The 12,348-nt window shown below is 44.5% G+C and overlaps 1 protein-coding gene across 1 annotated transcript in view; it reads right to left on the bottom strand.

Annotated features, from left to right (window-relative positions):
• The window catches only part of LOC136630232 (probable cation-transporting ATPase 13A4), a 201,618-nt gene that overhangs the window by 65,436 nt on the left and 123,834 nt on the right, over positions 1-12,348 (bottom strand). Inside the window, exons 10-12 of the mRNA XM_066605486.1 lie at positions 10,578-10,748; positions 6,815-6,972; positions 131-319 (exon numbers count right to left, since the gene is read on the bottom strand). Of these exons, the coding sequence (XP_066461583.1) occupies positions 131-319; positions 6,815-6,972; positions 10,578-10,748 (518 nt within the window). The remainder of the gene's footprint in view (positions 1-130; positions 320-6,814; positions 6,973-10,577; positions 10,749-12,348) is intronic.

Below are 12,348 nucleotides of genomic sequence, written 5' to 3'. Positions count from 1 at the left end.
GGGTATGTCTTTTTCAGCCTAACATACTACTGTATGCCGCTATGTTACTATAATGTTATTTGCTATATTCATTTTGCCCCTTGTAATGCCATCAGTGTGCTCAGTTTTTCATAAAAGTAATGAAACTTACTTTATCGAAACATATAAGATTTAGCTGTCCAGCTAAATTGATCCTTTGAGGACTGATGCAGAAGATGCCTAGTTTTTTCAGTCTTATTTGGCCATACAAAAGACTAATTGTAATAGACGATGGAAGGGTTACGTTTAGTGCAGCTGTTATCATCAGAAATGACATTAGTACAATGTCATGGACACTGGCCTAAGAAAGGAATAAATAGAAAAAAGAATAAACAAACATTCTGTATAAAATATGTTAAAGTACAGCAGATTAAAGAGGTTGTACCAAAATCAGGTTTGATAAACGTCTGATAGGTGGGGTGTGAACAGGCGTCCTGCGTCCCTTTATATCTCACTGCTATATCTCTACATTCTCTGCAATGAGGAGCACATAGAATGGAGCCGCTGTCATGCACGCGTGGCACAGTTCCACTCCTCTTCAGTGGGACTGATGGAGATAGTCGAGCACTCGTACACAACTATTTTAGTAAGCCTAATTGAATTGAATGGAGCAGCGCTGTACATGTTTGACTGCCACACCATTCAATCTCTATTGGAGATGAGCGAGCACACTTGTCTGAGCTTGATGCTCCTTCGAGTATTAGGGTACTCGAGATGCTCATTACTCAAGACGAACACCATGCGGTACTCGAGTCAATTGCATTTCCCTCCCCGCATGTTTAGCGCCATTTTCTAGCCAATAGACATGCGGGGAAGGCATTACCACTTCCTGCTGTGACAGGCCAGCCCTCTCCCACCCCACAGTAGTGAGTGGCTGGGCCGATCAGATGACCGCCGAGTACTTAAACTGGTCCCGCCCGCAGCTCGCCTCAGACGTATGCTGGCAGAGGTTAGGGAAAGTTCTGCTGCTTATACAGGGATAGTGTTAGCGTAGGATCCTGTCTTCAAGAACGCCAATGGTCCTTCTTAGGGCTACTCTTCATAGTGTGCATTACTGTTGTGGCTGGCTGGGAGCAGTAGTGCAACTATTTTTTTTAAGCATCTCGGGCTGTGCAGGCCATTTCAGCTATAGCGTTCTCAGTCTGCAGTGTATTATGCAGAGTTTAGGGACAGTACAAGAAACCCAACGCTCCTTCTTAGGGCTAAATCTGACCGCGTGCATTATAGTTGTGGCTGGCTGGGAGCAGTAGTGCATCAATTTTTGTATTACGCATCTACGCCTGTTCCCAGCCTTTCAGTAATAGTGTTCTCAGCCTGCAGTGCCGTACAACCAGCTCTCACCATGAAACTGCACTTTAACATTTCCTAGCCTACTGCAAACGACTTCAGTTATATTGTTCTACGTCTGCAGTGCATTAGACAGAAGTCTCACCGCTAAACAGTACTGTAATATTTCCTGGGCCACTGCAAAGTATTTCAGCTCTGCCGCTGTGCAGAGCATCTTACAATACCCTTTCCTTGGTGGAGTTGAGATAGCCGCAGTTACCAGCACTATCCACTGGCTTTAGAGTCTTCTCCCACTCCATACAGCCTTTATTATCTACAAGTCTCTGCAAGCGATAAATTACCCCTAGGTATCAGCGCAAGACAGCGGGTTAATTTTTTCAAGTCACAGCATAGAGCCTCCACTATCTACAAGTCTCTGTGTGCAGTGGATTAAGCCACAGTTGTGAGTGCTGTTCAGTAGGGTAATTTATTTGGGCCCTGCTCTATTCTTAATCCGCCATGATAAGGAGTAGGGGTAAGGGTCGAGAACAGGGACGTCCAAGTGGGGGTGTGGGCAGAGCCGAGGTCCTGGGCGTGGTGAATCACAGCCGACTGCTGCGAGACCAGGAGAGAGGCAAGTTTCTGGTCTCCCCAGCTTCATATCACAATTTACGGGTCCGCGTGGTAGACCTTTATTATAAACAGAGCAGTGCGAGCAGGTCCTGTCGTGGATGGCAGAAAACGCGTCCAGCAATGTATCGACCACCCAGTCTTCTACGCAGTCCACTACTCTCGGCCTAGGGACTGCAACTCTGAATTCTCTCGCTGCTCCTCCTTCCTCCCAGCCTCCTCACTCCATGAAAATGACATATTCTGAGCAGGCAGATTCCCAGGAACTGTTCTCGGGTCCCTGCCATGAGTGGGGAAAAAAAAACCAGTTCCTCTCTCACCTGAGGAGTTTGTCGTGACCAATGCCCAACTTTTGGAAAGTTCCCAGAATCCAGATGATAAGGCTAGGGACTTCCGGCAACTGTCTTAGGAGCTTTTTGTGGATGAGGATGATGAGACACAGTTGTCTGTCAGTGAGGTAGTAGTAAGGGCAGGAAGTCTAAGGGAGGGGCGCACAGAGGATTCGGAGGAAGAGCAGCTGGACGATGAGGTGACTGACTCCACCTGGTTTGCTAAGCCTACTAAGGAAAGGGTTTCAGAGTGGGATGCAAGTGCAGCAGCAGGACAGGTTGTAAGAGGCAGTGGAGTAGCCAGGGGTAGAGGCAGGGCCAGAGCGAAGAATCCCCCAACAGTTTCCCAAAACACCTCCTTGCGGCAAGCCTCCATGTAGAGGGCTAGGTGTTCAAAGGTGTGGATGTTTTTTAGGGAGAGCGCGGACGACCGACGAACAGAGGTGTGTAACCAGTGTCGCACCAAGATCAGCTGGGGAGCCACCACTACCAGCCTCACCACCACCAGCATACGCAGGCATATGATGGCCAAGCACCCCACAAGGTGGGACGAAGGCCATTCACCACCTCCGGGTCACACCACTGCCTCATCCCCTGTGCCCTAACCTGCTACACAGATCCAATCCCCCTCTCAGGACACAGGCACGAGCGCCTCCCAGCCTGCACCTACACCCTCACCTCCACCATCCTCCACTCCATCCAGCAATGTCTCTCAGCGTAGCGTTCAGCTGTCGCTAACACAAGTGTTGGAGCAAAAGTGCAAATACGCTGCCACCCACCTGCATGCACAGGCCTTTAAACGCGCACAGTGCCAAATGAATCAGCCTGGAGATGCTGCTGTACAAGCTTGTGGAAACTGAGGCTTTCAAAAACATAATGGCGGTGGCGGTCCCGCGCTACTCGGTCCACAGTCGCCACTATTTTTCCCGGTGTGCCGCCTACACCAGCACGTCTCCCGCAACATAAATCGTGGCCTTACCAATGTGGTTACTGGGAAGGTCCACTTAACCACGGACACATAGACAAGTACCAGCAGGCAGGGCCAATATACCTCCCTGACGGCACATTTGGTGAACTTGGTGGAGGCTAGGACCGTGTCAGAGCCTGGGACCACTCACGTGCTACCCACACCAAGAATAGTGGGTCATACCTCGGTGCTGGTATCTGCGGCGTATTATGCCACCTTCTCCAACCCCCCCCCCCCCCCTCCTCCTCCTCTGCCACCTCCACCTCTCAATTACGAAGTGTGAGCACGTCGCCAGCAGTCCGTAGCGCGTGGCAGCACAGCGGTGGGCAAGCGTCAGCAAGCCGTGCTGAAACTAATCAGCTTAGGTGACAAGAGGCACATGGCCCCCGAGCTGCTGCAGGGTCTGACAGAGCAGATCGACCTCTGGCTTTCGCCGCTGAGAGTCCAACCGGGCATGGTCGTGTGACAACAGCCGTAACCTGGTGGCAGCTCTGCAGCTCGGCAGCCTCAAACACGTGCCATGCCTGGCCCACGTCTTCAATCTGGTGGCTCAGCGGTTTCTGAAAAACTACCCCCACTTGTCTGACTTGCTCGGCAAGGTGTGCCGCGTTTGCGCACATTTCCGCAAGTCCACCACGGATGCTGCCACCCTGAGGACCCTACAACGTCAGTTTCAGCTGCCAGAGCACTGACTACTGTGTGACGTGCCCACACGCTGAAATTCTACGCTGCACGTACCAGGCTGTACGAGCAGCGCAGAGCAATAGTGGAATACCAGCTGCAACACGGGCGGCGGAGTAGTAGTCAGCCTCACCAATTCTTTACTGAGGAGTGGGCATGGATGGCAGATATCTGCCAGGTCCTTGGAAACTTTGAGGAGTCTACCCAAATGGTGAGCGTGATGCGACACTCATTAGTGTTACCATCCCGCTGCTTTGCCTGCTGAGAAGTTCGCTGCAAAGCATAAAGGCCGACTCTTTGCAGTTGGAACAGGAGACGGGGATGACAGTATGTCACTTGATAGCCAGACCACCCTCAGGTCTATATCTCAGCGCTTTTTGGAGGAGGAGGAGGAGGAGGAGGGGGAGGGGGAGGAGGAGGAGGAGGAGGAGGAGACAGCTGGGCACACTGCAGAGGGTACCCATGCTGCTTCCCTTTCATCTGTTCAGCGTGTATGGGCTGTAGAGAAGAAGGAGGAGGAGGAGGATCCTGAAAGTCATCTTCCTAGTCAAGACAGCGATGTGTTGCGTACTGGTACTCTGGCACACATGTTAGGCTGCCTTTCCCGTGAACCTTGTGTTAGACGCATTTCGGCCAACACGGATTACTGGGTGTACACCCTTCTCGACCCACGGTATAAGGAGAACCTTTCCACTCTCATTCCTGAAGAGGAAAGGGGTGCGAGAGTGATGCAATACCACAGGGCCCTGGTGGAAAAAGTGATGCTAAAGTTCCCATCTTACAGCGATAGTGGCAAAAGACGAAGTTCAGAGGGCCAAGTAGCAGGGAAGGAGCAGGAGATCAGGCAGCATTCTCCAAGGCCTTTGCCAGCTTTATGGCTCCCCAGCAGGACTGTGTTACCACTGGACAGGTGGCACAAACTTGCGCTGTATGCCCTGGAGGTGCTGGCCTGCCTTGCCACTAGCGTCTTGTCAGAGAGGGTGTTTAGTGCAGGTGGGGGAATCATCACGCATAAGTGTACCCGCCTGTCAACTGCCAGTGCCGACATGCTTATACTCAAAGATGAACAAAGGCTGAACTGCCAATTTTTCTGCGGTCCAAAAGGCTCTGTTTAAAAGGTTTTTACAATTTTCTCAACATTTCAAAAGTATTGATACTTTAATAGAAACCAACTTTTTTGGGCTGCCTCCAGGCTCTGTTACAAATTAAGCAACAGCAAGCTGTATCTTTAAAAAAAAAAAAAAAGTTTATGGGTTTCACCTGCCCTCGCGGTTGAGCAATTTTTTAGGGGTGCACTTGTACTCTTGGTACGCCAATTTTTCTGGCCCTCGCCTACACTCTTGGTACACCAATGTTTCAGGGGTTCGCCTACACTCTTGGTACAGAGATGTCACTCGGGTCTTCCTATACTTTTGCTACAGAAATGTCACTGGGGTCTGCCTATATCTTTTCTACTGAATAGTTTGAGGGGTTCGCCTATACTCTTGCTACAGAAATGTTACAGGGGTCCACCTATACTCTTGCTACAGAAATGTTACTGAGGTCTCCCTATACTCTTGCTATAGAAAGGTTACTCGGGTCTGCCTATGCTGTGGGTGCACAAAGACTTCCCATTGCGTTGTTTTTTCCTGTCTGGCACAAATACACTGACTGACTAGGGTAGAAATGTGGGCCGAGGTCCTTGGCGGCGTGAAACTCTCCCATGTTTGGGCACTCTGATTTCTTCCTATGTAATATCATCTTTGTGCACCGACAGCGTAGGCAAGCCCAAGGAACTCATTGACTTCCCATTGTGGTGTTGAGCTATGTGACACCTACACAGAATGAATTGTGTGGGGACACATGGATTTCCCATTGCGATGTAACTCGCAGCACCTTGGGTCACACAAGGTGGAGGCTGGGACCGAGCCTGACCCTGGGCCCTCTCACGTGCTTCCCACACAGAGTATTGCTGCATTGTGGAGATATGTGGAAGTGCTGGCACCAGAGTCCCCTTTATGCCCACGTTTGTGGTTTCTGACAGTGACGGAGGTGGCACGGGATTGGAATGATGATCGTATCTCTATTTATCATCCATCCTCAACAGCATTGTGGGCTATCGCCCACTTTTTCAATGAGGGTCGCTGCCTGGCCCTGCCAACCCTGTGTGTGCCTCCGGTTCCTCCTCATCCAGCGCGCATTTATAAACAGACATGAGGGGGATGTGGCCATGAAGCGAGCGTGTGGCATGAGGGAAGCTGAACGCTGCGCAGGGAAAATTTTGTGTGCGCTGTGGACGCAGGGTCAATGTTGCGACCCCCAATGACTAGATTTTTTTTCCTTATCCATAGAATAAGCACTAAAATCTGATTTTGTCCCAACCCCTTAAAGGCTATGGTTTTGCTGTAGGATTCACTGTACTCATTGACAGGGGTGAATCCAAAGTGAAATTCAGTAGTAAATGATTAACATGTCAATTCCACTGTAAATTCTGCATAGATTTTTTCTGTACCTTGTGCATTGATTTGCTGAAACCTCCCCCACGTGGCTTTTACTGTAAATGGTACAGATTTTCTGCAGGACAAAACTCACAGCACTTACTGTATATGTCACCATACCCTGATAAGCCCATTCCAATTTCTATTCAGATCTCCCATGCCCCCATCATTAAACTGACCGGATCAGAATTGATGAAAGAGCGCATATGCAAATAAATGTATCAGTTGTTGGTCTTTAACTGTTTTGATAAAATTAAATAGCCTTATATTCATTGGAATGATAAATTAAAGCAGCAGATGTGATTGGTGATACATGCTTAAGTAAATCTCTAGAAGTATCTGATGTAACTATACCTTCCAATACCAAGTACTATTTACTGTCACAGTGTTTTAATGTTTCATATAGTTTATATATTTTGCCTCCACAGGTCAAACAAAATACTTACCCCATTCTTCTTGTGCACAGCTGCAGTATAGATAACTCCGAATACAGAAAAAGCCATAATTACTAAAAGAAACCTAACGGCCTCTCTATGCAGTTTAACATTCATTGGTTTGTTATATAGAATGGCTCTTAGTAGATCTCCCTTTGCGGTGTTGAATCCTAAATAAAACAAAAAACATTGCAAAAATATGCAACAATAGATCAAATTCCAATGTTTTCCTTACATTTAAAGTTTGTGATATTAGGAGTTATGCCTATATTATTATAAGTTACATTGTAAATAAAAACAAAGGTTTTAGTAAATACAGTACAGTAGAAGTTATTAAAATGGATTATCCAGACGGATATTATTGAAATATTTCCCATACTGTCTCAAGAATGTCTCTAGAGAATCTCTGTCTCAGAACATAAGTATTTAAAAAAAAAAATAGTTACCTGCTTTTATTGTATTTCATACCATCTAATTTGGATGCATAGTTTGCATCAATATTAGATTTTCCAGAATCTTTCCCGTTAAAAGGGTTGTCTAGCTTAGAAAATGCCTTTTCAGAGTGCTTGTTAGACTCCCTTTATTAACTCATAATTATATCTACCATTCAGGATCCTTGTCTACTGGCTAGAGTGGCTACAAACAATGTCTTTCAATATTGAGGGCTCAACTATTTCATGATTTTACATGGAAAGCCCATTGATTTTAATGAAAAGTGTCTAATTCTTAATTTCCTTTGTGATTTCTAAAACTTAACTTTTAATTATTTCCTTAATAATGTGCTATATGGAAGTGTGTCTAGCAACAGTGCTGTGTGGAGGCATATCCTGCTATCTCCACTGTTAGCAAGTGCAATCCAAGCTAAGCCTGCCACATCTAGTCCTTTCTGGGCAAATTCATAGCTTGAACAGCTCCAGGACTTCCCCTCAGTCATTTTCATACCTTCTTGGGATGAGATTGCGAGATGTCGTTTAGTTCCCATGGCAGCCTAGGGCCTTCTAAAGCCATGCCTGTGCCATAGCTGGATAGAATACCTGTTAGATTTCAGTATAAAACAATACTATAGTATTACATTATACTGCAGGAGCGATCAAACAATGCAAGGTTGTCCCCTATAGGAACTTTAATTATCAGAAAAAATAAGTATTACACGTTTAAATAAAAACCCTTCTCCTATATTTCTAATAAAAAAATAATATTAAAAATGAATATTATAATAAAGTCATCATATCATCTTTGCTGCAATGTGTACAAGATCTGCCCAAAGATGTCTGAATTTCATTTTTTTCCATTTCAATCCACTTAGAAAAATGTTTAAAAGTTTTTCAGTAGACAATATGGAAAAATAAATGGTACCAATTAAAAATACAACACACTATAAAAGAAACAAGCCCTCAGTCAGCTATTTCAATGAATAAATAAAAAAAAATAAAAAAAGTTAAGACTTTTTGAAAATGGGAGGAAAAATTGAAAATGTAAAAATGGGCCACGTCTTCAAGGGGTTCAGTTATTTTGCAGACGTGAAAAACGGATGATGTACTGAAGTAAAGAGAAAGGATAAATAGACTGCATACAGATAGCATATTGCACACATATGAAAGGAAGTTTGTTTTTTGTGAACATAACATGGACAAGTTTTTTTTATGCTACTGTGCACTAAGCCTAAGGCCTTATTTACACAACGTTATAGCTACTATAAAAAATAAAAAAAAATCACCCAAAAATCGTGACCATCTGAAGCATTGGATTCCAATTTATTCATTCAGATAAATGATTTTTGGGTGCGTAAAAAAATCGTGCTGGGAAAAATTGCACATTGGCTACAGTTTTCAATCGCCGATTTTAAATGCTGCTTTCAAAAGATAGGCCTTGAGCTATCTTTTGCTGAGATTCGCAGTAAACTCCCATAGACTTCTACAGAAGCAGAAAAAAAGGGAGGGGAAGTTGGTTACTTGCCGTACAACACTGGGAAAAGACGACAACTCTATTTAAGCAGTAGTAGTCATTCCGAGGATCTGCCAATCGAAGGTTTTCTGCACTGCAGCATATTTTTTTGCCGATACAAGTAGCCACCCATGTGAATGGCAGAAAATATTTGACAAAATTTTTTCGATCACGGCAATTCTTCATTCATGTGATTTTACGGCGTGTATGGGCGAACGGAAAAACACATACAGTCGCGTGAAAACCATAAGCAGGATAATCCAGCTGGAAGAATTAGAATTTTCAATAGCTTTAGGTATAAGAGTAGTAATAACAGCCGTTACCATTGGAGTCAGAAATATGATTTAGAGCCCTAGTCAGAAAGCAGTTCCATTTAAAGGAGTTATCCCACAATCTGATAAATCAACCAAAAACACTGTGCCTCTTAACATGCATCAGTAAACAGAACTCTGTAGAAATTAACTTAGTTTCTGCTACCATTGTATAAATGTTGTGCCCCTTTCCATGCTCTGTTTATCCTTTCTAGGATGTTATACTGGGCGGTCCTGCAGTAGAAACACGACTGCTTAGAAACTCTATTTCCCAGAAGCACACAGCATTGCTCGGAGCTTCTCTTTCCTCCCTGATCCTCTCCTGAGTGCACCCGAAAGGTCTTGTACCATAAGAGTCTTTAGACTCCCATGTATATTTGCACCTGTCTTTCTGACCAATCAAAATAACTTTGACAACTCCAGCAGCAATTGGTACAGTTTTACAGTTAGGATACACTAAAGGCAGCAGGGACATCACAGATCATAGTGTTGTCCTCTGTTAGCAGGGAAGGGGTTCCCAAAGGAGGTTGATATAGCAGTCCCCATTTATGTAAATTATTTTTCTGATTGGTGTTTTAAGTGTGGTCTTGGGAGCATGCTCAGTTGTCATGCCACTAATACAGCTGGGAGGCGCTTACATGAATACTGAATGGATAGAGCAGAGAAGAAAAAAGCGCCTCTTTGTACATGTTCACCTGGCACTGAGGTTAGGAAAACTCTGCATGCATGGTTTATGCACTCTAACACTTCTGCAAATAACAGAGCGTGAATAGGAGAGCAATGCTCATCCATGGTATATCCAATGCTCCAATGATCATCCTATGCATACACGGTTTTCTAGCTATAGCCAATTGACTTTTTACATTACAGCTCATGCGAGAGAATGTGAGCATGTTTGACTATCAAGCAAAGATTAACCAGAGGTCATATCCTCTGGCAGCCCAAAGTAAATAAAGAGTTGGGTTGGGGATTTAATGGAGCTAAAAACTAGTTAATAGCGCAACTTTGTTCATTTAATGTATATGACAAGATCAAAGTTTTGTGACATAGAACACAGTGAACCAGCAAAGTAAATAGGGAATACCCCTTTAATGTAGTGCAGTAATTCATTTACTGTTTTGCATAATTTTAAGGAAAATAATAGCAGACAAATGTTAGCTTCGAGTTAAATCAGAGACGTTAGTTTTCCTTGTAGTAGAATTGCAGGGTAATTGAACATCCACTGCCAGATTCCCACATGGCTAATTGCTGGGGTTCCATCTAACAAAACAAGAAAGTTTGAAGTGGAGAACCCTTTTAAGCACTTTATAAACCATATACATGTTTGCAGAGGCATAACTAGAAGCTGCTGGGCCCCAATGCAAAATCTGTAACAGGGCCCCTAACTATAATGCTTTATTCATAGTACTGGGGTCCCTATATGGAGGAGAGGCCTTATGGGCCCCCTAAGGCTTCTGGGCCTATATGCAACCGCATCCCCTATATTACGCCAGTGCATGTGTGAAAATCAGTACACTCACCAGTTTGTAGGACAACGGCTTTTACAAGGTCTTGACTATTTCTTTTAGTCTGAACAACCTCAGTTCCACAATAGAGAACATGTTTTTTGTAGTCATCACCACTATGTACCATCCACGGAGTGGAGTTGTTAACATTTGGGAGAGGTGTCTTTGTCACAGGAACACTTTCACCTTGAAATTCAAAAGTAAAGACATATTGCTGTAAATAATCTGTTAGTGAGTTTCCCCATGCCTTCAGTGGAAGAACTAGTGACCAACAGTGTCACATACTTTCAGTTGTCAAACCAGCCGAAAGTGATGGAAAAACCTTAAAAAGCCATCCTCACCTCAATTGACAGTGCAGAGTCATCAATTTGTTTTCAGGTCACTTCTGGCTACAACAGTGATGTTGTTGAGACACAGCTATATGTGACTGCTGCAGCTAATGGGATGGCAGCATTGGGGGATAGGGTGAGGCGAGTATGACTTTTTCGTATGTATTTTGCCATTACTTTTAGATAGTTTGAAATGTTTATTTCAAACTGGAATCCTTGATGAATATAAATCACAAAAGGGTACCATATATTTTTCACCATACATTCTTACATATTTACAGGATCACACTTAGTGGGGGTACCCTGATTTGTGTGTCTCATCTCAATTGGCCTGGCAATACAATTAAACCAATTTTCACAATATCAAAATCGGGTTAGTATGAACCGATTTTTGATGGGAAAAAAAAAAAAAAAAAGATCGCTGAAGCTGCATCATGTTTATATGCCTATGTAACATGTGGTCTGTTAGGGACAGACATTCTACAGAAGATATACTGCTGCTGGTGGGAAAGTGTAGTGTATAGAAGTTATTGTGCGGAAGCTTCTGGATGGTCTATGTAGTCTTGTGCTTATGTGTATTGTCAATGTGTTCCATGTGAGTGAATATGATGTGTATTGCATAGTTGCAGCACTGAATTGGTTACTGTGTGGGTTATCTCTGGAAAAGTATCTATTTGTATGTCATGTGACCTTGTTTTATGTGTGTGGTTACAAGGTGGATGAGTGAGGGAGTGGTTGTTGGAGTTTGTCTTGGTTGGTCCCATTCACCTGTCCGTCTTGAGCGAAGATGGCCTGCACACAGACACCTTTAGTGTCCTGTAGTAGATATGGAAGAGGCCAAGAGGATAGAAGATGTGTGCTGTGGACTACCTTCTTCTTCCCTATATGGAGGAGTAGGAGTGTAAAAGACCGCAAGGAGTGTGAGCTCCCGCTGTGCAGTGTTTGGTGCAAATCTACTACTTCACGAGTGTGTATCGGTAGAAAACGTCCTTGAGAAACTGTCCAGGATCAGAGATTCACAGATAACCTGGCCTGTGTATGTCACTCTGTCCTCCCATGTTTCCTCCCTGTCACACTACATGTCCTCCTGCACTACTTAGTCTGCCTAGTCGGCTTCTGGACGCTGGAAAAGCTTGTATACTGGTGTTATATTGTAGGGAACAAAGTAAGAAGATCTGTTGTGTTTATATGCTTATATGATGATGATGATGATGATGATGATGATGATCCGTTCAGTCACATCCGGCCCTCGGTCACTCTATGGATCAATGTTCTCCACGCATTCCTGTCTTTCACGGCTTCTTTCAGTTCGGCGATTGACATGTTAGTGGTGGCCTTGATTGTATCTAGCCAACTTGCTCTTTCTCGTCCTGATGTTCTCTTTCCACTGACCTTGGCAAGCATCAGTACTGTTTCCAGTGAGTTAGGCCGCATCACATGTCCAAAAAGAGAGAGCT

This window comes from Eleutherodactylus coqui, chromosome 1 (genome assembly GCF_035609145.1).
Source record: "Eleutherodactylus coqui strain aEleCoq1 chromosome 1, aEleCoq1.hap1, whole genome shotgun sequence".
Classification (NCBI taxonomy): Eukaryota; Metazoa; Chordata; class Amphibia; order Anura; family Eleutherodactylidae; genus Eleutherodactylus; species Eleutherodactylus coqui.
This window is presented reverse-complemented; position numbering and strand designations above follow the sequence as displayed.